Raw genomic sequence first — 26,750 nt, 5'->3', positions numbered from 1 at the left:
AGTGGTTGTAACGGGGTCATTATAGCGAGAGAATGATGTAAGGGTGATTGGTATGGTGACAAGATCTGGTTCACAATAGGGCCAATATAACGAGATGATGGTTTAGAAACCAACCCCATCGTTAAGTGATATAACTAGAATACTGTTATACTGGTATTTAACCGAACTCGACCGCCTTTATGGTGTAGTGGTAGAGCGTCCGCCCAAAGAACGAAAGGTCCACTGTCAGCGAGTTATTTCAAACCAACTGCTACAGAAGTACTTCAAAATAGCTAAAACCATGTTATTAAATAAAGTTTGTTTGAAAATTCTTTTTTTTCACTATGTCTACAACCTGGCATCTCTACAATAGATGTTGACATACAAAAATGAGTTGTTGACTAAAATACACATGTAGGACTTGACATTATAAGTTTTGTTTCAGATAAAGTATTAAGGGATTGCGTGGTAACCATGGCAGCTTCGCTGTCTGTCACTGTCTTGTTCCACAACCTTCTGCCTCCTGACCTTCACCCTGAAGCCTCTTTGTCAGCTGCCCACTGTGTTAACACCTGCTACTACAACCGGACATGCGCATCAGTGTTCTATGACCGTAGTCTTCATCTGTGCTACCAGAGTGATCTTTGGTTCGACGAAGTAGTACCTGGCCTCATTTCCCAACCAAGTGTCTCCTACATTACATTTATAAGATGTAAGTTGTTCTGTGGTAAAATTACGAATAAAATTCTTGTAAAAACAATGAGTGAGTTAACACGACTTTAAGCATTATTCCACCAAGAAACCAAGAACCGGGGTTACATAAAGTACCGATGAAATGAAACGATCCAAGGCGAAGACATACATGGTCGATTCCCCGCATGAGTACAATGTGTGAAACTCATATTGTATGTACCCTGTCGTGATATTGCTGGAATATTGTTAAAAGTAGCTTACTTACTTCAGCAATAAGGAGTGGAAATGTTTTGTTGGTGAAGATTTTACAGATCGGTAGCATCTGTTTGGTTTGTATGGTGGTGGGGAGGTGAAAGGGAGATAAGAGGGGTTGGGTACAATCTGTCTTTCCCAGCTATGTCCAACAAACTATATATTTACTCAGGACCATCAAACACTGTATTCATTTTCACTATTAACACAACAATGTTGACGTTTGGGTACTTTCCACATAATATAAAGGCAAAATATTCATTTGATTCACCACTGCCAAAAAACTATTCATTTAGGACATATTTCTGATCAAACTATTCATCTAAACATGCCCCCCTCCCCCTAGAAACCAAATGGGGGTCACTTAGTCGACTGAATAGAAGTTGCGTTTAAGATATTTAACGCCTACTAGTATATATTCTGTTATAATATATAACCATAACAAAGAACATGTTGTTATCACTCACAATAAGGTAACAAAGGAACAGCATTCTATGTCAACTTCTTGGGTAGCTGGGTATAAGAGCATGTTCCAAGCACTCTTTTGCTTGTCCTAAGAGCCCACTAACCTACTAGTCAGGCTTAGTGAGATGCTTGGTTTCCTTGTCATTGTACTCCGAAGATGAATGCGTTATAATATCAATCACTGTTACATCTGGTCCAAACTCGATTATTTTCAGTGATGTATCTAGGATATATACTGTGACATAAAGACAAACAACACAAATCAATAATTTGTGATGAAATATACTAGGAACAATTTGTTCCCCCAAATCTATTCAGAAATGATATATAAAGAAACAACGTTGTGAAATTCAGTCTTCATAGTAAATCCAATATCTGGTCCATGCCCCGTGAGCAGCGATCCAGGCACGACATATTCGGGGCAAACTGGATACAAACGCCTCAGTTGTGTCCCGTTTATCCTTCACCATACTTGTAAGGCCTGCCCAAGTTATTGCAAATTCTGGGAACGCTGAGGTCGGTTGCAAACCTTTCAGCCCAGAACACTCCAAAGGATTTCAATCGGTGACATGTCTGGAGTTTTGGTTGGCCGGGACAATGTTGTGACATTTTGCTGCCTAAGACAGTCGACTGCAACTCGAGCTCTGTGAGGACGTGCGTCGTCATCCTGGAACACAAAGTTCTGACCTACGCGCTGGGCAAAGGGGGTGACTCCTGGACGTAACATTTGGTCCACACAACGTTGACCAGTCCTGTACCCTTGCACGATCCTTAGATCCATCCTTGATGCTGCCAACACAGTACTTATCATGAGCTTGGACTGCTGTCGGATAGTACCTATCTGCATACAGTCTCCAAACACGTTGTCTACCATCTGTAAAGCGTAAACAGAACCTCGATTCTTCAGAACTCATGGTTTATTCTCCAATGCGGCAGTTGAGAACCTCCAAAACGCTGTGCCCACTGTTGTCTGAAGCGTCTGTGTACCACAGTCAGAAGCATTCCTCTGGAAGCACATTTTGATTTCAGACCTGCAGTGTTCAACCTGTTTCATATCAAAAGTCGGATTCTTTTGGCAACCCTGTAGCTGTCCTCAGTTCTGGTGCAGATAGGAAACAGTTCCTCAACGCGATGCTGTGTAAATGTCAATCCTGCCTTGCAGTAAACTTTCTAAGCGCTCTTCTTCCCACCCTCATCTTAATTCCACCCGTGTGCCGTTATCGTTCTACCAGTCGGGATATAAAACCTTTAAATATACCAATGTGTCTGGCAGCTACATCATGCCTTTCATTTTTTGACATGTACACGTTTGGAGGCATTTTCCTTTCTTGTACCCGATCAATGAACCATGTGGTTTGGGGAAGGTTATTGGCACATGCCTGTTACCAGGATGTGTCACCGTGGACGGCAGGTTTTGCAAGTGCAATGTGCAATGTTTGAACGACTTTGCTATCCGCGTTCAGTAATTGTGTATTGTGAAACAAAGGCGGTCATTTCATTCGTACAGTTGAAATGTCAGGGTTCCCTTAAATATTGTTCCTCCTACATGTTAAAAAATTCGTAGATTCTCTATCTTATACAAGAATGTCTTCACCAGCTGATTGTCCGAGGAACTGGACTTACCACAAACCCACGGGCAAGTGTTTCTTTGCTGGCGATGATACCACCAGCAGCAAGGCCATTGCATTCTGTACGTCATATGGATCCCCCGGAGGAAGGCTCTTCAACATCTATAGCGCGGAAGAGGATAGGATTCCAATAACTTTGGCCATAAGACATGGTACGTATTTCAATACGTTGATAAATTTACAAAGAACTGATCCTTTTCGATGTCATGTGTTTGTTAAATAATTACTTACTTTTTGGTGCACATTTTGTGAATAGCGGGTACTACCTGTAGGGCAGGACATGCTCATGTTACCCTATTCGCGAAAACCTGGTGTCATCGCTTATTTTCAGTGATCCAATCAATATAATTTTATTCATAATGTAGGCCTCTCCCGAGTGATTAAATTACATATTGTTTACATTTACAAAATCAAGTGGTTTAAAGTGATATGATGTGTTTAAAACAGCATTCATAAATATGAAACGAATTTATCCTCAGTAAATATATTCAAAAACGTTTATCTATCCAATCTTCAATCACAAGGCTACCCCATCGCCCCCACAACAGAAGTATCTCCTGTAGAATGTCAGTGACGATAAAGTCGCTCTTCTCTTAGGATATTTACATATCCTCCCGTCTGTAAATTATGACCTACACATCTGAATAAGTGCATTTTTTAATTAGAACCATTGTATGTAGAAGAGACACTTTTCATTATGTTGAGATGGTTTAAGTTGACCGTACACTTCTAGTTTTTAGAATTCCATTCCTGGAGGCCCACATCTTTGAGTCATTGATGACAAGCAGAGACAAACGTATTAACACAGCCAACATCTTGAGCAAGCCAAGCGTATCCAAATCCTAAAGAAAAGAAAATATATTACGTCTGTTACTAACCCAGGTCCTACGACCGGCATTGTCAAGGGAAATAAGGACATGACAAGTACATTTAGGGTATCTTGAATCTGGCATAAATAATAACTATGTCCAATATGAGATGCACTTTTTCATATAAGTCGCTACTAGTGGTAAACGTAAACTCTCCTAACTCTGAGCTTTTAACGCTCAAAATTTGTCTACAAAAGTAAAAATGAACACTTTCAACATTCCCTGTATATTGAAGTTCCCGTATTCCAGCTCTAATTTTAAAATAGGTTTCCACCATCTTGTCAAGTAGAAACTGTGACATTTCAACATTTATTCTTTATTTATGGGCAAATAACAGTGACAATTATTTGAATGTGAGAGTAAGCCTTTGCTTTGACAAACTGTTTGTTGGTGATAAAATCTTCACTTCACACTGACAATGAAGAAATACCTGAGCTGAAAGATAAATTAACCTAGCGAGTAGGCCTCAGTCAAGCTAGCGAGATCTGGGTGTATATCCATAGATATATCCCTTCATCATACCAACTTCTAAATGCCATTTGTTCATCTCCGAAAAGGATGCAAAACAGAATGATACTGATTTTGTATTTGTTATATCAAATGCTGAAATACGCTGGCAGAAAAATCAATATTTATCTTAAATACGCCTACGCACCTAATATCTCGTCTCCTGAAAGAACCTTTGCAAGGTATATACGTTTTTGTTATCTTCGAAAAGGATGCAAAACAGAACGATACTGATTTTGTATTTGTTATATCAAATGCTGAAATACGCTGGCAGGAAAATGGGTGGGTGGGTGAGTGAGTGAGTGAGTGAGTGAGTAAGTGAGTGAGTGAGTTAGTGAGTGAGTGAGTGAGTGAGTGAGTGAGTGAGTGAGGTGATACGCTGCTCTTAGTAATATTCCAGCGAATATATATATCACGAACATACGAAATGGGATTCACACATTGTACTCATGTGGGGAATCGACCATGTGAGGTTTTCGCCGTAACGCGCGAACGCTTTAACCACTTGGCTAAACCAACGCCCTGGCTAAAACTTTGGCTCTTTACGAGAAAGACCTGAGTTCGACTCATTTAATCGGTACAATGTGTAACCCGAGGTTCGTGGTGTCTGGTTCAACTGCAGTATTCCAGTTTGTTTTAGTTGTTCTTTTTCAGTTTAAATCCTATTAATAAATACAATATTGTAGTCGCTTCAATTTGATATCAAATCTATGTCCCCCGTAGAACCTCGGTAAACAAATATACAAACTGAAACTTAATTCACACGGGCCGATAAACATAATATTAAATTGAAGCCCTTGTAATAGCATATCAATGCGGTCTGTGTTTATTTTCCCAAAATAATATACACATCTGCTTCTAGATACAACGTTTTGGATCGGACTGCTACGGGACGGTAGCGGATGGTACTGGCACAAGGGCTCAGAGGTGGGCTACACCAACTGGATGGTTGACACTGCGACAGGCAGATGTGCAAAGCATGGGGGTTCGGAACTCATATGGAGAGTGGCAGGTTGTAATGGTAAAAAACACATCTTGTGTGAAGTTGTGCTGATTGCAAACTATTGCAGCCTCTAAAACCAAAATGAATTCATTTGCGGCTGTCACCAGGTCGCAAAACCGATTTTGTCACGGCCTAATGACCGTAGCGCCTCCGCCATTCATCGCTGTCCGGCGGTCGGCAAACCTCGGTTTCTTGACGTTCATTGGCGTATTGCTGGAGAATTTGTTTCCCGTAGATTTTATTCTCTATCAGTTTAATCGCATACGTTTATCATGTATTGATTTGATATGCGTTTTCTCATATGTGTAGGTAAGCTTATTCATGTATTGAAAGTGTTTTAGTAACTTTGATCTTTGCGCAGTAGTGGGGTTAATCTAGTACTATGTAGATTTTTCTCATGTACACTCTAAGGCAAAAGTTATTGTGACACACAAACAACAAACAGAATCAGTGCTAAACGTTTATTGCCGCAAATGAAATGTTATTACATGGAAAGACAAAGATTTCAAGGTTTTGTAACGATCAACAGTAAATAAGGTGAGGTGAGGTGAAATGGGGTTTAACGTCGCGTCAACGATTATTGCACTTATATAGCGACTAACAGTAAATAAGAACAGAGCAGCAGGCATATACAAATAAGCCACAACACACCAGGGGGGTCACAAGCAGGGTCAGAGTCAGTAGCGAATGTGTCCACCTTGTGCATTGAGACCATTACGTCGATGAAAGTCCCTGGGGAAAATCATTTCATATCCGAGGAAGGATTTGGAGGAGGAGTTCCTGCAGCGTCGTTGGAGGATTCGGATGACGTCGTAAACGTCAATTAATTTCATCCTAGACGGGGGGCACGGGTGGCCCAGTCGCGATTCTCTGTGCAGAGTTGCGTCCCTTGGGCACGCCAGAAACCTATGATTGTGGGTTCGAATCCCGGTTCGCCCCGATTATGTTTCTAGGTTTGTCAGCACCATACCCGTGCTCGTGGGTTTCACCGAAGTGGTAAACGTCTGAGACCTGCATCACTTCGGGCTTCCTCCCACATTAAGCTGACACGCCGCGATATAACTGGACTACTGTTAAAAGCGGCGTTAAACCCAACTCACTCAATCATCACAGACGTGTTCAGTGGGTGACAAATCAGGGGATCTTTCGGGCCAGGGTAACACATTAACATTGTTCTGATTAAGATAGAGCTATACAACTCAAGCAACGTTTGGTCTGGCGTTATCGTGTTGAAACGTCACTCCAGTGCTGTTCTGTTGCAAAAACCGGTAAAGCGACCATTTGCAAAATCTCGCCTCTGTACCGCATTGCATTCAAGTTCCCCTCAATCACAATCATTGGCGTCCTTGCTGCAGCTGTTATCCCATCCCAGATCATAACGGCCCCCCTCCATAACGATCCCATACGTGAAAACATGACCTGATGTAACGTTCACCTGTGTGCCTGTAGACATTTGTCCTGCGGTCAGCTCGGTGAAGAAGGAAACGTGACTCATCGGTGAGACTTCTTCTCCACTCACGTGCTCCCTATCGCAAGTGTTGTCTGCTCCACTGGCGAAAATCGACGTCGTTGTTCTGGCGTGAGAATTGACCGTCGGGTTGTGCGTCTTACACGGATGCCGTAGACGTCTTCGAACTGTTCTCGCAGATACACCTATGTTGCCAGGTGTGGCATGGGCTGAAAGGGTTGCTGGCTGGAACCTATGTCGGAGGTGCGTGGTTCGAATCCATCGGTCTTGACGTGGCATCGTTACTGGTGGGTGACCTCTACGATGACGGTCTGTAACTTGATTGTCTTTCAGAAAACGTCAGGCGTATGAACGTTGAATCGACGAGCAACGTCACGCCGCGAGGTACCATACTGAAGCAAACGTACAGCTCTCCACCTGTCATTCTACCGTAGGCGTGAATAAGAGGAGAATAGAGGTGTTTTCTGCACTTCTTAAGACTGCGTTGAGTTGAAATGATAAGCGCCTTGTTGTCTGGCCTACTAATGCGAACATTGCTGGCCATTTTTCTCGAATATGTCTACTTGGTGCAATTCAAACATCAAACTGCTTGGTTGCGTTTCTTCCATCATTATAACACACCCTTTCTCTGGTTTAAATCCAAACAATCATTCACAAGATTACTAATATGAAAAAATTCCATGTCACAATAACTTTTGCCTCTGGGTATATTTATGGTCATTTTTGCCACCTTACTAATTGTACATATCAGGTTGTAAATGGTTAATGGCACCATGTGGTAGCCTTTGTAGCCCTTTATTGTGATACCTACAACTCCCATACTGCATTAGTAGTTAGTGTGCCTTATTTTAGAAACCACAATTCTGTTAGCTCACCAGGCTGTACCGTTCTCCCGGCTAGCAAGGGGAGGTTGTCTCCTCTGACGTCCGCTCGCCTCGTTTAAATACATTGGCGCTATAAAGTGTATCTATCTTCCGAGTGCGAAATCGGCACCTCCAGCTGCAGAAGCGCTGGTTAGATCTCCAACATCGTCATCTTGAGGCATTGTTCAGGGGTCGTTCTGCGGTCAGGCCGGAACTTAGTTTCGCTAGTAAGTAAATATGGTTGATTTCTATCTTGTACTGAATTACGTCTGGTGTTACTGAACTAAATCTATTGACTAGTGTGTTAGATTTTATACTCCTTTTCTTGTAATACGTGAATAACCAATATTCCCGGAATTGCCTAGGTCAAGTACCTTTTATAGTTGCGAGTCAAGTTACTCTCTTGGACAAGTACCCTTATATTGTTGTGAGTCTAGATACTCTGAAGGCCAAGTACCTGTATTTTCTTTGAAGGTCAGCATTTCCTTGCTCAGTCCAGGCGGCTTTAGTCTATTATAAGGCTTTATATCTTTTAAGGCATATTGGTCTATTTTACCCAAGCCGTGGTTATTCACTGATCATAGCGTTGAGTTAATTAACTCTCAGGTCTAGTGGCCGGCTTAATTGGCTATCTGTGCGTCTTGACAATTGTCTTGTCAGGGTGCTGTTTTAGCTATCTTTTGTAATAGCTGTTATACAGTTGCTTTGCTAATCAACTTGTATATTAATCATATTCATGGTTTATTAATCATTGATCACTGTCAGTGTCAGTTTGGGTCTTCATCCTTCAGATTGCCTCTCTGTAGTTACATTTAGCACAAACAGAAACAGTTTATTCTCTCACAACCACCTGCGGTGGTACAAAAGAGTACAAAAGAATAACCATGTACACATAAAGTATTAATATGTGACAGGATGACAGTATGTGTTGATATTAATAAAACTGTGAACGGTTACCACGTTTATCATTATCAGTGTATTTTATTTTAATTCAATTTTATCACTTTTTTTCGGTACAAACATAATGCTATACAATAACTAAAGTTTAATATTCACTAGGTAATATGTAATTTTCTAGTTAAAATTGCATATGAATAAACATGGACAGATTCTGCAGTGTATCATGGTTTGTTCTGTTTAGCAAAGATGAACAATTATTAATGTTTGGAGGGACATAATCATTTTGTTTAATGTATCTATTTTTTAACGTTGAAAAATCTGGACATACAAGGAGAAAGTGGTACTCGTCTTCGCCTGCAAAGTTGGCAAATTCTCAGTTCTCCTTTATTATCTCTAATATCTTCCTTTTTCAATTAAAAAGTCATGCGATGAACATCGCTAAGTTTATCCTAAATTTCTTTATATTCACCTCAGCTAAATATAGTTCTGTACATGTGTAACTTTTAAACATTGCATAGTAATTACATTTACTTGATTTAGATGTTTTCAAGATTCCAACTTTGTATATATATATATATATATATATATATATATTAATCTTTGTGTAAATGCTTTTATATATTCAACATGGAATTCTACATTCTGTTTTTGGCATATTTATAATATCCAACCTTAAACAATAAGTCATTTACACTTGTTGTCCAATTTCTTTGCCATTAGTATCATACAGTAACATCATACTATAACATTTCTTAGTTAACCGATGGGATGGCATATTTATTAACCTGAACCAGAATTTAATAACTTAAATATATTGTGAAATAAACAAAGGATATCTGCCTAATTCACCATATATCATGATGTTAGGTTATTTATTTCTACACCAAGGAATGTCTTACATGCAAATAAGTGTACTCTTTCTATTTGTTCAAAATGTTTCAGTCCCTAGAATTCTGCCCCATATATAGAAGTATTGGATTTATCTTAACATCAAATATTCTAAAAAAGAATTGTTTATATCTCCAAGAATATTGATATGCCTTAGTATTCCTGTCAATACCTTTTGTGCTTGAATTGCTGCATAGTTTGCATGTGATGTCCAACATAGGTGTTTCGTAAAAAACCCACCTCCAACAGCCAAGGAATGTGCAAATATTTGTGTGAAGAGGTTGTTTCTAAAATACAGCCTGTGTAGACATATATTTTATGTCTTGATAATTTATCTCCGTTCTTAAGCACAATTACATTTGTTTTGTCCTTATTTACCGTTAATTTCATTTGTTTCTGTTGTCCACCAATAGGACTTGAAATTAACATAGTATCTTCTGCAAATAACAGAAAAATATGAACTAAATCCGGGTGTAAGTGTACACTATTTGTGCAGTTATTGTCAATTTGATTTGCTAATTCATTATAAAAAGGGGGACTCTGTATACAACACCTTCTAACTCCGAGTTGTAAGTCAAAGGTATCTGAAAAGTACAAAAAAATATGATAATTCATTACACAGGCTTAAATATTTTCATAGATGTTACTTTATAGATTATTTATTATATAGCTTAGCCCATTTGTGTTTAAAAGAGTCCAAAACTTATTTCTTTGTACACTGTCAAACACTTCATCAAAGTCTACAAATAATGCATAGATGTTCCCCCTTTCACATTTAGGCATCCTTGTACAGTACTCTGCAATATGAACAAGGTATCAACCGTTTTGTAGCCGTGTCTAAACCCCGCCTATGAGTAATTGATATTATTCATTGTTTCACCCCGGAAGACAAGTCTTTTGTTAATAACGACGGTAAAGATTTTACGGAAAATGCTTACTGGAGTGATAGTTATCAGTATTGTTTAAATCCTCTTGTTCGTGCATTGGAACAATTATTCCAATAGCCAAGGAATGTGCTTAAATCCCCTTGTTTATGCATTGGAACAATTATTCTAATAGCCAAGGAATGTGCTTAAATCCCCTTGTTTATGCATTGGAACAATTATTCTAATAGCCAAGGAATATGCTTAAATCCCCTGGTTTATGCGTTGGAACAATTATTTCAATAGCCAAGGAATGTGCTTAAATCCCCTTATTTATGCATTGGAACAATTATTCCAATAGCCAAGGAATGTGCTTAAATTCCCTTGTTTATGCATTGGAACAATTATTCCAATAGCCAAGGAATGTGCTTAAATCCCCTTATTTATGCGTTGGAACAATTATTTCAATTACCCAGGAATGTGCTTAAATCCCCTTATTTATGCATTGGAACAATTATTCCAATAGCCAAGGAATGTGCTTAAATTCCCTTGTTTATGCATTGGAACAATTATTCCAATAGCCAAGGAATGTGCTTAAATCCCCTTGTTTATGCGTTGGAACAATTATTTCAATTACCCAGGAATGTGGAAATGGGGAAAGGTTTCATTTTCTAATATCAGACTGAATACTAATAAGATAAGATCAGCTGAATGTTTGGAACATTCAGGTATGGTATTAACTATTCCAGGTGATTACTATATTTAAGGTCCTGGATTCTGTCTAAGATTTCCTCCCTGGTAATTGAACCCAGAATCTCGTCCGGGAGTTCCTGATTTGGGGTGACATATTTGGAATTATCATGTATATTATTTGTAGAATTTTGATCACATAATACCATCATCAAAAGAGAATAAAGTCTGAAAATGGTTTAACCATTAATTAATTTGAGTGTTATTTCGCGTTACATGTTTTGTGTTTAAGCGTTTAAACTCATACCACAATTTTTGGGAGTCAACAATGCTATTGTTTATAGTCTTTTTTTTTTTTTTACAATAGTCAATGCGCTTTTGTTGACAAGTAGCATTATGTTTTTTTGTAGTGATTTTGTATTGTTCTAATGAATCTTTATCTCTACATTTTCTAAATTTATTTGATAATCTGCATCGTTCCGATTTATCCTTTCACATTCATCGTCAAATCAATTTCTTTCGCCTTTTCTCATTTTGCCAATTTTTCTATCTGTATCGGGTGCAGCCAGACAAAGAAACCTCTGCAATATGTTCAATACTTGTGTCAATATATGCAAATGCACAGTCTACTGATGTATCAAGGAGTTCTTGAACACTGTCAGATAAAATATTTTGTCTAAACTGTTCTAGTTAATCATTATCCCAAATAAATTTTTAAGCATGTTTACTGTTATTATTCATCATCTGATTTTCGGACATGAAGCGCTCGTAATTTCATTGTGAGAGGACGGTGGGCTGACTCGATCGAGAAGATATAGAAAAGGCATTTACATAAGCAAATAGAGTTGCAGAAGAAATTATGTAATCTATTACACCAGCAACGTGTGTGCCTATAAACGTAAAATCTCCAATTTGTGAGTCAGAAACATAATTTATCGTCAGTTTATGATATGTATATGTAGTGCAGAACTTAAGTCTGGAAAACAGTTACCACAGGTTTTTACGATCTTATCGATAGAGAAGCGCTTCAGATTACGATTCCCAAGGATAAAATCTGACAGTGAAGGGTTTTCATTTTCAATGTGCTGTATCCTATCTTCAACAAAATTTGAAGCATTAGTTCCTATTCGTGCATTGACGTCTCCACTACATAGATATAAACATCTGGTAAATCTACGAGTATTCCAAAAGACTGTCTTGATTTATTCCATATTTACAGCATAAATATGGTTTGAGTGAGTGAGTGAGTGAGTTGGGTTTAACGCCGCTTTTAACAGTATTCAAGTTACACCACGGCGTGTCAGCTTAATGTGGGAGGAAAGCCCGAAGTGATGCAGGTCTCAGACGTTTACCACTTCGGTGAAACCCACGAGCACGGGTATGGTGCTGACAAACCTAGAAACATAATCGGGGCGAACCGGGATTCGAACCCACAATCATAGGTTTCTGGCGTGCCCAAGGGACGCAACTCTGCACAGCGAATCGCGGCACCTTAGACGACTGGGCCACCCGTGCCCCCAAATATGGTTTGATGTACCAGGTAGATGTTTCTGGATGTATTTAGGCACAGACATGTAGTAGATCATAATCTAGACCAAACAATGTTTTCTCGAATACATTAAAGAGTTTTCTGTAATTTTGGACAACTGTTTTATTATCAATAGTATTAACCCCCACCCCCCCCCCCCCCCCCCGCCCCAAGCCACCCCGCCCGATCTCCCGCAGTTTGAATATTTTTCTGCTTGTTTGGTGGTAGATTCAAATTTTGGGAACACACGGAGTAGACCTATATCATAAACACATTGGTTCAGTTATCCAAACAATATCAAAAGGTTGTATGTAAAAATGAATCGTTATCTGTTTCTTATGTGATTGTCAGATAATTTTCAAAATATGAGTTGAGAGTGGTACCAGAGATATTCTATTTACTTTATCAAGCATCTCTTGTTTGCGTCCTGACCCTGGCCCCACCCTTAACTAAAATGTCCTCTGCCATAGCAACCTGACGCGAATCTAAGTAGGCGTAGGTTTTCCTGTCCTTTCTGTTAGCAGTTGCCCCTGATGTCATTGCCAGCTCCGTGCCTGCCTTGTGGGGTGCTGGTCTAACCAGCTCCGTGCCTGTCCTGTAGGGTGCTGGTCTCACCAGCTACGTGCCTGCCTTGTGGGGTGCTGGTCTCACCAGCTCCGTGTCTGCCTTGTGGGGTGCTGGTCTCACCAGCTCCGTGCCTGTCCTGTAGGGTGCTGGTCTCACCAGCTACGTGCCTGCCTTGTGGGGTGCTGGTCTCACCAGCTCCGTGTCTGTCTTGTGGGGTGCTGGTCTCACCAGCTCCGTGTCTGCCTTGTGGGGTGCTGGTCTCACCAGCTCCGTGTCTTTCTTGTGGGGTGCTGGTCTCACCAGCTCCGTGTCTGTCTTGTGGGGTGCTGGTCTCACCAGCTCCGTGCCTGCCTTGTGGGGTGCTAGTCTCACCAGCTCCGTGTCTGTCTTGTGGGGTGCTGGTCTCACCAGCTCCGTGTCTGTCTTGTGGGGTGCTGGTCTCACCAGCTCCGTGTCTGCCTTGTGGGGTGCTGGTCTCACCAGTTCCGTGTCTGTCTTGTGGGGTGCTGGTCTCACCAGCTCCGTGTCTGCCTTGTGGGGTGCTGGTCTCACCAGCTCCGTGCCTGTCCTGTAGGGTTCTGGTCTCACCAGCTACGTGCCTGCCTTGTGGGGTGCTGGTCTCACCAGCTCCGTGTCTGTCTTGTGGGGTGCTGGTCTCACCAGCTCCGTGTCTGCCTTGTGGGGTGCTGGTCTCACCAGCTCCGTGTCTTTCTTGTGGGGTGCTGGTCTCACCAGCTCCGTGTCTGTCTTGTGGGGTGCTGGTCTCACCAGCTCCGTGTCTGCCTTGTTGGGTGCTGGTCTCACCAGCTCCGTGCCTGCCTTGTGGGGTGCTGGTCTCACCAGCTCCGTGCCTGTCCTGTAGGGTGCTGGTCTCACCAGCTCCGTGCCTGCCTTGTGGGGTTCTGGTCTCACCAGCTCCGTGTCTGTCTTGTGGGGCGCTAGACTCACCAGCTCCATGTCTGTCCTGTGGGGTGCTAGTCTCACCAGCTCCGTGTCTGTCTTGTGGGGTGCTGGTCTCACCATCTGCATTATTGTTCTGTTAATGCTCGTTAATTAGTTTAGTGATGTAAGATCATTTTCTATGCCGATTCCTTTTGCTCGACAATATCCCTCATTTTAAAAGAACCCCACTTATCCTCCCAGTGACGCATTTTCACAATGATGGGCCTAATTCCGTTACTCTTTTAAGTTGGAATTCAATGTGCTCTCTCAATATCACACAAAGCGAAGGGTGGGAGCTTCCCGTTTTCACTGGCACTATTAAGAATCGCTGACACTTTATCTTCGCTCTCTGTGTATGTTTCGTTGGTGATAGTATCTGGTATGCCGTAGAGGGCAATGTTGTTTCTCCTACTTCTTTATGATATATTCTAAATCATTTAGATAACTTTCCATTTACTATTTTTACTTTATTTACTCTACACAGATGTGCAATTGCAAGGTAGTCTGATATAGACTCCAAAGAGGCCTGGAAGGGATCAGTACTCCTTTGATCGGACCAAAGTCCACCTGTTCCAGGCAGTATTGTGAGGACCTTGTGTTCCTGGCTGCACTTTCTCTGAAACTCCTCTTGTCTTGATTCCATGTCTGAATCCTTCAAAGCCGCTGATGTAAAGGTGTTGTTTCTCACCAGTGTTTATCCTAATCAACCTTCTATCAACACCATGTTTTTTCCTTTCTAACAATACTTTATCCGCTTCAGCTATCGTTGATATGATACGCGCGATGCTTTGTTTCTGTAATACCCCTGCAATATTTCCTCTTTCTATATCCACGACTACCTCAAATACACACGCCCTTGAGGTCGAGTTAGCACATGTAATCTCCCAGACGAATCAAATCTCTTGGGGAGGTGCAAGCCTTTCATCTTGAAGTGCCCATATAGGATACACGCATTCAGGGCTTCAGTGTTCTCGTAGTGTCACACTTAAAGAAGGCCCTCCACTTTCACTGGGAGGGTGCTCTTTACCAATTTTGGTGCATGCCCTTCGGTACGGCTCCTGGCCCTCGAGCGCTCATGAAGCCACTAAGACCTTTAGTCAGTATCGCAAGACGAGGAGGTATCCATCTTATTATTTTATAGACGGCATTATTTGTCTGGAAGAATCAACTTCCGTTCCAACACAGAGACACTCGGTGTTTCCTCCAAACGCAAGGATTTGTGATAAAATGCAAAAACAAAATCTCAGTCCTTAACATTCCTAGAGTTTCAGATCAACTCAAAGGATCTGAATCCTCCGAGGAGAAGGTGGACAATATGCTGACATCCTGTCGCCATATGATGAAGTTAAAGAATGTCAAGATCGGAAACCTGGAAAGTTTCATAAGACCAATGCCAGCATCGTTGAGAGCCATTACACCAGCTCAGCTCCACTACAGATAATCCAAATGCATGCAAGCAAGTTACGAAACGAAGATTTCTCTATCTCACGGCTGTTTAGATGAATTGAAGTGGTGGATGAACTTCAAAGGCAAGCCAATTATGGCTGCTCACTCAGACCTGATCATGCAAATGGATGCGTCACGACTAGGGTGGAGTGCAATATGTGGGCAGATGTCCTCTGATCTCTGGATGAGAAGAAGTTGCACATACATGCCCTGGCGCTCAAAGCTATTCAACGGGCTCTATTATCGTTTTGCAGAACCAGCAACAACAAATCTAAATTGGTTCATATGGACAGCCAGAGTGCGGTAACCTACATGTATGAGAGCCACATGGGACGGGATAAATCTCAGACATCACCAAAGAGCTATGAGACTTTTGTTTTAAAATCACCTGGCATTAACGGTAGTTTACATTCCAGGGAGAGAGGACATCCAAGCAGACTGGGAGTCACGTCAATACTCGAGCGACTGGAAGCTCAGCCCAGACCTGCTGCCCTGCTGAATGTGTGTTGTGAAATACTGCATGTCTTCTGATACATTCTTTTATCGATAGCGATAGAGAGAATTGGACAGTCCATTCTGGGTAATTAAATGGAAAAAGCAGTAAGGGATTAGAGAGGCTCACCAGAGAGTGTCTTAATACCAAGTAGATGTCCACGATTAAATTAATAGAACAAAGCTTTTTGTCTTTTCTGAGAGTTTGTATACTTCAATCCGCGGGTGTGTATGTGTTTGGCGCCAAGCATGATACTATTCTAATCTAGTAAGTTGTTTTTGAATTAAGTGCTTTACGGATCCTCCCTCCCAAAACTTCACATAAATTGACTACATTACAAGTTTTAGATTTTTGTTTCCTTTCGACCAGTCTGTGAACTCATTTAAAAAAAACCAACCATAAGTCTTCTTTTCACCCGATCGACAATTTTAAAGATTTAAAAGAAATTATTCTTAGTTCGACCACCGACCATATATGTAGGTGTTCCATTGGTTCTGTGCACAGGTAGGTCTACATGGACTGTGTAGATGTGCGTTGACTCTGTGTAGATCTTCATCGTCTTTGTGTAGGTCTTTGTCGTCTCTATGAGGGCCTTCTATCGTCTCTGTGTAGGTCTTCGTCGTCTCTGTGTAGGTCTTCGTCGTCTCTGTGGGGGCCTTCTATCGCCTCTGTGTAGGTCCAGTCGTCTCTATGAGGGCCTTCTATCGTCTCTGTGTAGGTCTTCGTCGTCTCTGTGAGGGCCTTCTATCGTCTCTGTGTAGGTCTTCGTCGTCTCTGTGGGGGCCTTCTATCGCCTCTGTGTAGGTCTTCGTCGTCCCTGTGAGGGCCTTCTATCGTCTCTGTGTAGGTCTTCGTCGTCTCTATGAGGGCCTTCTATCGTCTCTGTGTAGGTCTTCGTCGTCTCTGTGGGAGCCTTCTATCGCCTCTGTGTAGGTCTTCGTCGTCTCTGTGAGGGCCTTCTATCGTCTCTGTGTAGGTCTTCGTCGTCTCTATGAGGGCCTTCTATCGTCTCTGTGTAGGTCTTCGTCGTCTCTGTGTAGGTCTTCGTCGTCTCTGTGGGGTCCTTCTATCGCCTCTGTGTAGGTCCAGTCGTCTCTATGAGGGCCTTCTATCGTCTCTGTGTAGGTCCAGTCGTCTCTATGAGGGCCTTCTATCGTCTCTGTGTAGGGCTTCGTCGTCTCTATGAGGGCCTTCTATCGTCTCTGTGTAGGTCCAGTCGTCTCTATGAGGGCCTTCTATCGTCTCTGTGTAGGTCTTCGTCGTCTCTGTGAGGGCCTTCTATCGTCTCTGTGTAGGTCTTCGTCGTCTCTATGAGGGCCTTCTATCGTCTCTGTGTAGGTCTTCGTCGTCTCTATGAGGGCCTTCTATCGTCTCTGTGTAGATCTTCATCGTCTCTGTGTAGGTCTTCGTCGTCTCTGTGAGGGCCTTCTATCGTCTCTGTGTAGGTCTTCGTCGTCTCTATGAGGGCCTTCTATCGTCTCTGTGTAGGTCTTCGTCGTCCCTATGAGGGTCTTCTATCGTCTCTGTGTAGGTCTTCGTCGTCTCTGTGTAGGTCTTCGTCGTCTCTATGAGGGCCTTCTATCGTCTCTGTGTAGGTCTTCGTCGTCTCTATGAGGGTCTTCTATCGTCTCTGTGTAGGTCTTCGTCGTCTCTGTGTAGGTCTTCGTCGTCTCTATGAGGGTCTTCTATCGTCTCTGTGTAGATCTTCATCGTCTCTGTGTAGATCTTTGTCGTCTCTGTGTAGATCTTCATCGTCTCTGTGTAGATCTTTGTCGTCTCTGTGTAGATCTTTGTCGTCTCTGTGTAGATCTTCGTCGTCTCTGTGTAGATCTTCATCGTCTCTGTGTAGATCTTCATCGTCTCTGTGTAGATCTTTGTCGTCTCTGTGTAGATCTTTGTCGTCTCTGTGTAGATCTTCATCGTCTCTGTGTAGATCTTTGTCGTCTCTGTGTAGATCTTCATCGTCTCTGTGTAGATCTTTGTCGTCTCTGTGTAGATCTTTGTCGTCTCTGTGTAGGTCTTTGTCGTCTCTGTGTAGATCTTCATCGTCTCTGTGTAGATCTTTGTCGTCTCTGTGTAGATCTTCATCGTCTCTGTGTAGGTCTTCGTCGTCTCTATGAGGGCCTTCTATCGTCTCTGTGTAGGTCTTCGTCGTCTCTATGAGGGTCTTCTATCGTCTCTGTGTAGGTCTTCGTCGTCTCTGTGTAGGTCTTCGTCGTCTCTATGAGGGCCTTCTATCGTCTCTGTGTAGGTCTTCGTCGTCTCTATGAGGGTCTTCTATCGTCTCTGTGTAGGTCTTCGTCGTCTCTGTGTAGGTCTTCGTCGTCTCTATGAGGGTCTTCTAGCTATCGTCTCTGTGTAGATCTTCATCGTCTCTGTGTAGATCTTTGTCGTCTCTGTGTAGGTCTTCATCGTCTCTGTGTAGATCTTTGTCGTCTCTGTGTAGGTCTTCATCGTCTCTGTGTAGATCTTTGTCGTCTCTGTGTAGATCTTCATCGTCTCTGTGTAGATCTTTGTCGTCTCTGTGTAGATCTTCATCGTCTCTGTGTAGATCTTTGTCGTCTCTGTGTAGGTCTTCATCGTCTCTGTGTAGATCTTTGTCGTCTCTGTGTAGATCTTCATCGTCTCTGTGTAGATCTTTGTCGTCTCTGTGTAGATCTTCATCGTCTCTGTGTAGATCTTTGTCGTCTCTGTGTAGGTCTTCATCGTCTCTGTGTAGATCTTCATCGTCTCTGTGTAGATCTTCATCGTCTCTGTGTAGATCTTCATCGTCTCTGTGTAGATCTTTGTCGTCTCTGTGTAGATCTTTGTCGTCTCTGTGTAGATCTTCATCGTCTCTGTGTAGATCTTTGTCGTCTCTGTGTAGATCTTCATCGTCTCTGTGTAGATCTTTGTCGTCTCTGTGTAGATCTTTGTCGTCTCTGTGTAGGTCTTCATCGTCTCTGTGTAGATCTTCATCGTCTCTGTGTAGATCTTCATCGTCTCTGTGTAGATCTTCATCGTCTCTGTGTAGATCTTTGTCGTCTCTGTGTAGATCTTTGTCGTCTCTGTGTAGATCTTTGTCGTCTCTGTGTAGATCTTCATCGTCTCTGTGTAGATCTTTGTCGTCTCTGTGTAGATCTTCATCGTCTCTGTGTAGATCTTTGTCGTCTCTGTGTAGGTCTTTGTCGTCTCTGTGTAGATCTTCATCGTCTCTGTGTAGATCTTTGTCGTCTCTGTGTAGATCTTCATCGTCTCTGTGTAGATCTTTGTCGTCTCTGTGTAGGTCTTTGTCGTCTCTGTGTAGATCTTCATCGTCTCTGTGTAGATCTTTGTCGTCTCTGTGTAGATCTTTGTCGTCTCTGTGTAGATCTTCATCGTCTCTGTGTAGATCTTTGTCGTCTCTGTGTAGGTCTTTGTCGTCTCTGTGTAGGTCTTCGTCGTCTCTGTGTAGGTCTTCATCGTCTCTGTGTAGATCTTCATCGTCTCTGTGTAGATCTTTGTCGTCTCTGTGTAGGTCTTTGTCGTCTCTGTGTAGGACCTCGTCGTCTCTGTGTAGGTCTTTGTCGTCTCTGTGTAGGTCTTCGTCGTCTCTGTGTAGGTCTTCGTCGTCTCTATGAGGGCCTTCTATCGTCTCTTTGTAGGTCTTTGTCGTCTCTATGAGGGCCTTCTATCGTCTCTGTGTAGGACTTTTTCGACTTTTCGGAGGTCTTCGTCGACTCTGTGGAGGTGTCCATTGACTCTGCGTAGGTCTTCATCGTCGTTGGTCATCAAGAACTCAGGATGGCGTTCACGTGTCAAGCCTTAACACGGCTGCGACCAACAACAACAGCGGAGGCTCCATCGACTATGGCATCAACAGCTGCTTGAACTGTGAACCCCTAGAAAAGTTAACAGACCCACAATGACTGCGGACACAATTGCTCAAGCAAAACGTTCTATCCTTCTGTTAAGTGAAGTTTTTGCTCCATGATCTGTTACCCATGTCCAGCCTTATGTAATTAGGGTGATCGTTAATTTCTTTATGTATACACGCCATATTGAGCAGACTAACAAAGTGAGTATTCAATACCGTAATAAACTTGCTGGCACTGCCATTTAGTCAGTCAGTTGTGAATTTGACTTTCAACAATATAAAGCTTTATCATAGCTCAACTATAATGTGCAACATAAAAAACGGATTTATTGTTGGTAACGTGACAAAACTGACAACCAGAACTCCTAGCACTACCACGACACAAATAATGAAGCTTTATTGGCGGTATGCGAAGACGTCTAAAAACGTTCATTTCAACAACGCTGAAAAGTATCAGCACCCAGTCCACACCACGAATCAGCCTGACACATTTTGCAGTGAAAAACGATCATTGTCAACCTATGAATCACCAGTGACCATGACTCTGCAATCAGTATCTGGTATCCATTCCTCTCACGGATGACATTTGCGAGACGTCTAGCCCGATCTCCTCATGCAGCTGATCAGACGTCTTAATCTCAACATTGGGATCCTCTGGTGCAGTGTCTGGGTAAGTTCATTTAGGGTTTTAACTGGGGAGTTGGCGGCCAAGGTGTTCAATTGGTTCACATGCCGTACCACCAATGTTTTCGGCATGTCAAGCAAAGAATAATTTTATTTCACAAAAAACTGAGCCAAAATTATACTGACGGCCAAAAGAAATTTTACCATAGTAAAACTATGGTAAAATTTCTTTTGGCCGTCAGTATAATTTTGCTATGTTAATCACTCTAGTTTAAAAAACACAAAAGATAGATGCATGAAAGAAAATGTATTGAAAAGATAAAGATCTCAACATTTAAAATGACAGTCATACAGCATCCTAACTTGGCATGAAAATTGCCCGAGTTCAGGTTAGGTATCGAAAACAAGCTTTTAACGTAATGGGCAAAGGGCACACATATCTAAAATCGCTCAAGCTCAATGACACGTTACATTAATAGCGTGTACGACCACCCTCTGCTACAAGACATGCAAAATCTCTCCGACGCACAGGAAAAGTCAGTCGTCTGATGAATGTAAACCCTAATTCTTTGAGCCCCGAGTCGTCTGAGTACTGTCTGTCGAGTAACCATGTGCCTTTAGGCATTCATCGCGCTGATGAAGCCACTGTCAGGAATTGATTCCGGAGATGCAAAGTTCGCAAGTACTTGTCTTCATTGGGCGTAGTTACCCTGGGTCTGCCTGTTCTTGGCCTGTCTGATGTCTGCCCAGTCTGTCTGTAACGTTGCATCAGGTTAGTTACAGCAACACTGACCAACCAAAACTTATAGCAACGTGGGCATGGGTGGCTCCCATCTGTATCATACCCAGAGCCCGCTCGCGTTGTTCTGGTGTCAGTCGTGGCATTTTCTTGTTTGTTTTTTAATCAGCGTCTGAGTCTGACATGCACGTGTAGTTTTGGATGCCCAAGCGGCACATGTTTTTCGCATTTTCTTCAAAACAAATGTGCCCTTGACGTGAATCATTTTCTACACAGAGCATTGTCATCGTTTGTAAGATGTCTTTTACATTGATTTAGTTAACTTGTGTTTTATTTTTTTGCAATTTAATTGCAGTGGTTAAGTTCCTTTTGGCCGTCCGATTAGTTTTCAGAATTTTTTGCATGGTACTTTCCTCCCACATTAATCTGACAGAGAATATTATCTACACCCAGAACCGGGGTTACTTTTACATGACAGCATTTCTTGCATTACTGCTACCAGCGGGGATGAAACGTTTTATTTTTAACCTAAGCTTCAGGTTTTACTTACTGCTGAAAGTGACATTGTTGTCCCACTTGCACAAAGAAATCTGAAACTTCCGTTACCTCTGAACGGGTATATTATATCTAAGATATTCTATCTGCTAGAAATGTGCTCTAACACAAACAATAAAAAAGAAAAATCGTTCCTCATATATCCTTCTTTTCCCCTCATGTAATTAGACTCACGCAATTTATGAATATGAAAATACTTTCTAGAGCCCAAAATTTAAATAGTTATTAAAGCGTACATACAATGTAACCTTAGAAACTTATAAAAAACGTTTAAAACATTTAAACATATCTACAAACCTTTTCAAATATTTAGAACGTTTGAAAATATTTGAAGAGGTTTGTATCAAGGCAACCCGTACATAATCGAATCTGGACAAGGCACCCAGTGGTTGATAGTAAGAGAAATTAAGGATATCCGCGCAATGTTTGATAAAGTGCACAAGGTCTTCAGTTCAAATTTCCCCTACTATGTAATGTTTGTGGTACAAACATGGGATCAGGTGGTTATGTTCTGTGGTTTGGTTGATCCTCGCACCCAAAAGGAAGTGGCTCGGGGCTCATGCCTTCAGTCATTAGTTTGGTGTAGGATGCACTGGTTGCGGCCTCTCTTCCATTGAGAAATCCCACAACGCTATATCACCCACTGATTGCGATTCAAAGATGTTGGTCAAGTCCAAGATTCGATAGTGGGATGCAAAGAGTTGGATCAGAGATGCGGAAAACAATTGTACGACTTGATCTAAACCAATATCTTACGTCATGTCATAATTTATCCCACAAATTATATCAAGCTGTATCATCAAGATATATATTCAAGATATCCCTTGTTATATCCTGTGTTATATTATCCGGTTAATGAACTTTAAAATAATTATGATACTGTGATGTTAAACTATATATTTTAAGGAAATAAAAAAAACAAACTTAATACGCTCGGTAAACAACAGCAAGGGCGCTGTTGATGACCATGGATTTGCATGTACAGTGCAAGGAAATAATTTGGTTGATTATTGTTTGCTCCCAACTACAGTAAACTACGGTTATAACGAACACGCTTATAACGAACTAACGGATATAACGAACTTACTTTTTTGGTCCCGACTATTTGCTGTAGTTATGCTGTATATATGCTTATAACGAACTACGGTTTTAACGAACTAAAATTAGTAGTCCCTTTGAGTTCGTTATAACCGTACTCTACTGTATATGCAACTGTAGCTATGGCCATCCATGTCATCAATCCATATAATCTCTGTAACTGCCGTTTGTTCCTATATCCGCCTCTACACACACAAAGCTTGATTCTCAAGTGAAGTAAGGCTCCCATCTCAGGGATGTCAAGTACCACATGCCCAGATGCAGAATTCCTTAAAGTTTAAGTATTGATTAAATCTATATATAGACCAAGCCATGAGCACATCGCAAAGCCATGCGATCTTATATAATCTCCTTGCCAGTGTTTTGCTTCATTTTGTGTTGTCTAAGAATAACCTATCTGATTGACTCGCAGCCCAGGCTATGTAGGATTGTTAAATCGGAATATGAATGGTAGATAATGACTGCAATGTGTATTATAAGGATTATAATCGGATAGCCATCACTCTGAGAACCCGTCTGAGAACATAGTAAGACCGACGTCTCAATCTGGTTGATCATGAATTGCACCTCCAGTACTACACCCCCATCATGACACTTTCCTACGCCTTGGTACATGTTTGCCGTTAGGTACTTTCAACCTACACCCTAGTGCTGACAGATGTTACACTCTTAATTACACCTAGGTAAAATAATAATAAGGACACATTTACACCGTATTTTCTCTAGAGACCGGGCCCTTCTTAACTTCAGTTTTCTTTTAGACGTGGGTCACGTCCCACAAGGTCGTAACTCCCATACTTTAACATAGACTTAAGTCGTTTGTAGCTCTCCGATCGCTTTGTAGAAGGGGGCCGTAGCCCAGACATTCCAGGTCGGTACTTCTTTCCTGTCTGTGACGTGAAGGGATGGCTTAGTTGACTGAACGTTGTGGTGGGGAAAAAATCATTAGTTCTAGTTGCCAAAGCCTCACCCTAGACCCGGTTCTGTGGAATTAGGCTCTTGCAATTGGCAGTACTGGCAAATTTGGAAGTACTTCGGACATCATTTGTTTGCCTACAGCTCAACTGTTATTGTATAGCAGTTGATGATAGCCTAATGGCATGTGTCATATTCAAACAAGGTACTACTAACAACAAAACATCTGCAGTAACCATAACTCTGTGCTGCTCCCAACAAACAGTTTTGATTTTGACTTATTGACGCTACACAGAGCTACGGGCTGTTCCACAGTGTTTTCCGAAAGATCCCCGATCCAAATCTGCACCGCACTTTTTATGCTTCAGCGACAAATGCATCATGATTCTCTTCCTGAGACACTTGCCTTGCTATACGGGTACTTATATGTTAGAGTGAGTGAGTGAGTATGATGCCGCTTTTAGCAATATTCCAGCAATATCACGGCGGGGGACACCAGAAATGGGCTTCACACATTGTACCCATGTCGGGAATCGAACCCGGGTGTTAGGCATGACGAGCTTACACTTTCACCACTAGGCTACCCGACCGCCCCCTTATATGTTAGATCGTACTACAACATATTTACTTACTGAGTTGGAAACCGGAACGGTAAGACAAACCCTATGTACATAGGAAGTTGCATGATCGAAAATATAAGTATATATATTTGAAGGCCAGTGTTTTGGGAAGTGAATCGTGTTGCTGTTTTCGTGGGATTACGATTTATGAACACAGGGGCAGGGTATGTTCCGAATTAAGAATCCACGAGGAAAACACTATGGGACAGCCCGTGGCTCTGTAGTCAATGTCAAAATCAATTATAGCAGTACAGAGGTAGCTAGAAAAACACATTGGCCCAGAACTTGCATTATGCCCACTCTTTACTGGATCCCGACTATTAGTAGAAGAGTTAATAGAAATGGTATATTGAATATACCGTTTACGTCAATGATCCCAAATGCAAAATAATCAAAGGTCACTCCAAAAGGTTTCATCGATGTTGTGGATGCTGCTTTAGACGTCTATGGCCATGTATGGTCAGATCCTATATATAGACATCCGCAGACGACACCACAAGCAGACGACACCTCATCGCGAGCAGACGACATCGCCGGGCAGACGACATCACCGGACAGACCCTCCGTGCGGCTTCGGGCTATCTCTGGGCATGTCTACCACAGAATTTCATCGTGTGTCTGTCTGTCAGAATAAGATTTTAAGAAGAGTCTGCCATCACGTGACTTGTGGTAATTTCCACCTAGATATCGATCTTACCGTTTGCTTATACATTGATTAAGAGTTTCGTAACGTGTGAACTATTGGTTGCGAAGAATATCGATCCGTCTCCGCGACCTGTTGGACTGATACAGGCGACAATATGTGTACACGACAGTGGTCCTCCTGAACACACGGTCATTGACTGTAGTTATGGCGTGTCTCATCACCGGGGAGGTACATCCTCGCGTATTGTTTGCAACTGACGGTGATCTTATCTCCCTTGTTAGTGTCGTGTTGAAAACAATAGAGCTTGTCTAATTATTGATTTTCTGTTGGATGACAGATGATGAATTTGAGAATGGCGAGCAAAGTATCGGAATAAGACGCTTGGTGTCCATTTTCGAAATATATTACGTTGACTAATATATTCAGATCAGGAAAATACTCCACTGTTTTGAAAATCATGTGTGGACTTTTGCAGAGTTAACTGTTCGGGTAAATAGAACCGGGATTCACCAATACTAGATCACACACCGACGAAGCTGGGTCTGAGATAACTACCTTTGTGTGTTTCTTAATGTGCTATTAGCAAAGACGATACTCAATCACAAATCGATCAGATTAGATTGCAAGAAATACAAATTAATTATGCCATTTGTCTCTGTTGAGCCTGTTTGGCGTTTAGCAGCCAACAATTACATAACTCGTACTTCAATACTTGGACATCGATTGTGTTAGTCGTCGCGGAGGCTTCCACCGTTTCAGCAGCGTCGGTCACTCCTCCATCTCCGACTGAAGCCTGCGTCGTAAGCAGCCATAACCAGCCTTGCACAACAGTCAACACTCCAGCTACTGTTACATCGGAGACTATGACCCAGCAACCATATTCCCATATGATTCATGAATTCTTCTCCCAATAACCGATAAAGGCCAGCACTATCTTTCTTCAACCGTGTGCTGATTGCGTCACCAGCTAGCATAAGGACAGAGGCGGCTCGGCAGGGTCAACTGGAAGGTTGGGGGCAATGTGATTAGACTAGCATACGCTTACTGTCCATCGTGTACGCTCGGAGGACGACATCCAAGACATAGGATGACTTGTTATGTTTACAAAGGGAATACGGACGTGGAAGAAAACAAATGATTGCATTCACATCGCCGTTCATTGCCCTCCTGTGTGTTCTACTCTCGGACCTGTGCAGGGGTAAGTGCCACCGGGTCTTGTCAGGGTCTGTTCGCGGGGTCTGTTCACGGGGTCTGTTCACGGGTCTGGTCACTGGGTTTATGGCTTCATGATAATTGTGTACATCTGGGAACGGTCCTTGGTATGACGTCATGGAGTGCTTCTAACAATTGTGATGATTCTTCTGTAGGAAATGGTTGCATTGGAAAAAAGACATTTTTTTAAAATTGTTAATTGTTATTTGGATGGTCTGTGTGTATGTTGTAGCAATGATCAAATATGAATGTATCGTTTGAATGGATATATGTGTATGACTGAATATTGTTTGTTTGTTTTTCATCTTGCAATGAGTCATACACTCACAGCCAAGCATATTTTATGTCACATGTCATTTCTTTACTTCAATTTATGAACCCACGATCATCGAGGTGTTGTATGTATTTCAACATAATGCCGGTGTTTTCATCTGGAAAGGTTACTGATGTATATGAATGTGT

At 42.0% G+C, this 26,750-nt stretch overlaps 1 protein-coding gene and 1 long non-coding RNA gene across 2 annotated transcripts in view; both read left to right on the top strand.

Annotated features, from left to right (window-relative positions):
* Nucleotides 1–432: 432 nt before the first annotated feature.
* Nucleotides 433–3,863, top strand: LOC124117053. The gene is made up of 3 exons (XM_048383135.1): nt 433–691; nt 2,987–3,169; nt 3,751–3,863. The coding sequence occupies exons 1-3, from the start codon at nt 454–456 to the stop codon at nt 3,861–3,863; spliced, it is 534 nt and encodes a 177-aa protein (XP_048239092.1). The 5' UTR covers nt 433–453.
* Nucleotides 3,864–24,973: 21,110 nt separating this feature from the next.
* The window catches only part of LOC124117054, a 33,486-nt gene continuing 31,709 nt past the window's right edge, over nt 24,974–26,750 (top strand). The window contains exon 1 of the long non-coding RNA XR_006858222.2: nt 24,974–26,274. This is a non-coding gene — a long non-coding RNA (uncharacterized LOC124117054). The remainder of the gene's footprint in view (nt 26,275–26,750) is intronic.

Source organism: Haliotis rufescens, unplaced genomic scaffold (assembly GCF_023055435.1).
Source record: "Haliotis rufescens isolate VD_foot unplaced genomic scaffold, xgHalRufe1.0.p SCAF_45, whole genome shotgun sequence".
NCBI lineage: Eukaryota > Metazoa > Mollusca > Gastropoda > Lepetellida > Haliotidae > Haliotis > Haliotis rufescens.
Note: the sequence above shows the minus strand (reverse complement) of the source record. Positions and strands in the feature narration are given on the sequence as shown.

Coding starts and splice junctions, on each gene's coding strand:
- LOC124117053 (XM_048383135.1), top strand. CDS start 454: ATGGCAGCTTCGCTGTCTGTCACTGTCTTGTTCCACAACCTTCTGCCT. Junction 692..2,986: donor CTACATTACATTTATAAGAT/GTAAGTTGTTCT, acceptor TGTCTTCACCAG/CTGATTGTCCGAGGAACTGG. Junction 3,170..3,750: donor AACTTTGGCCATAAGACATG/GTACGTATTTCA, acceptor GTACACTTCTAG/TTTTTAGAATTCCATTCCTG.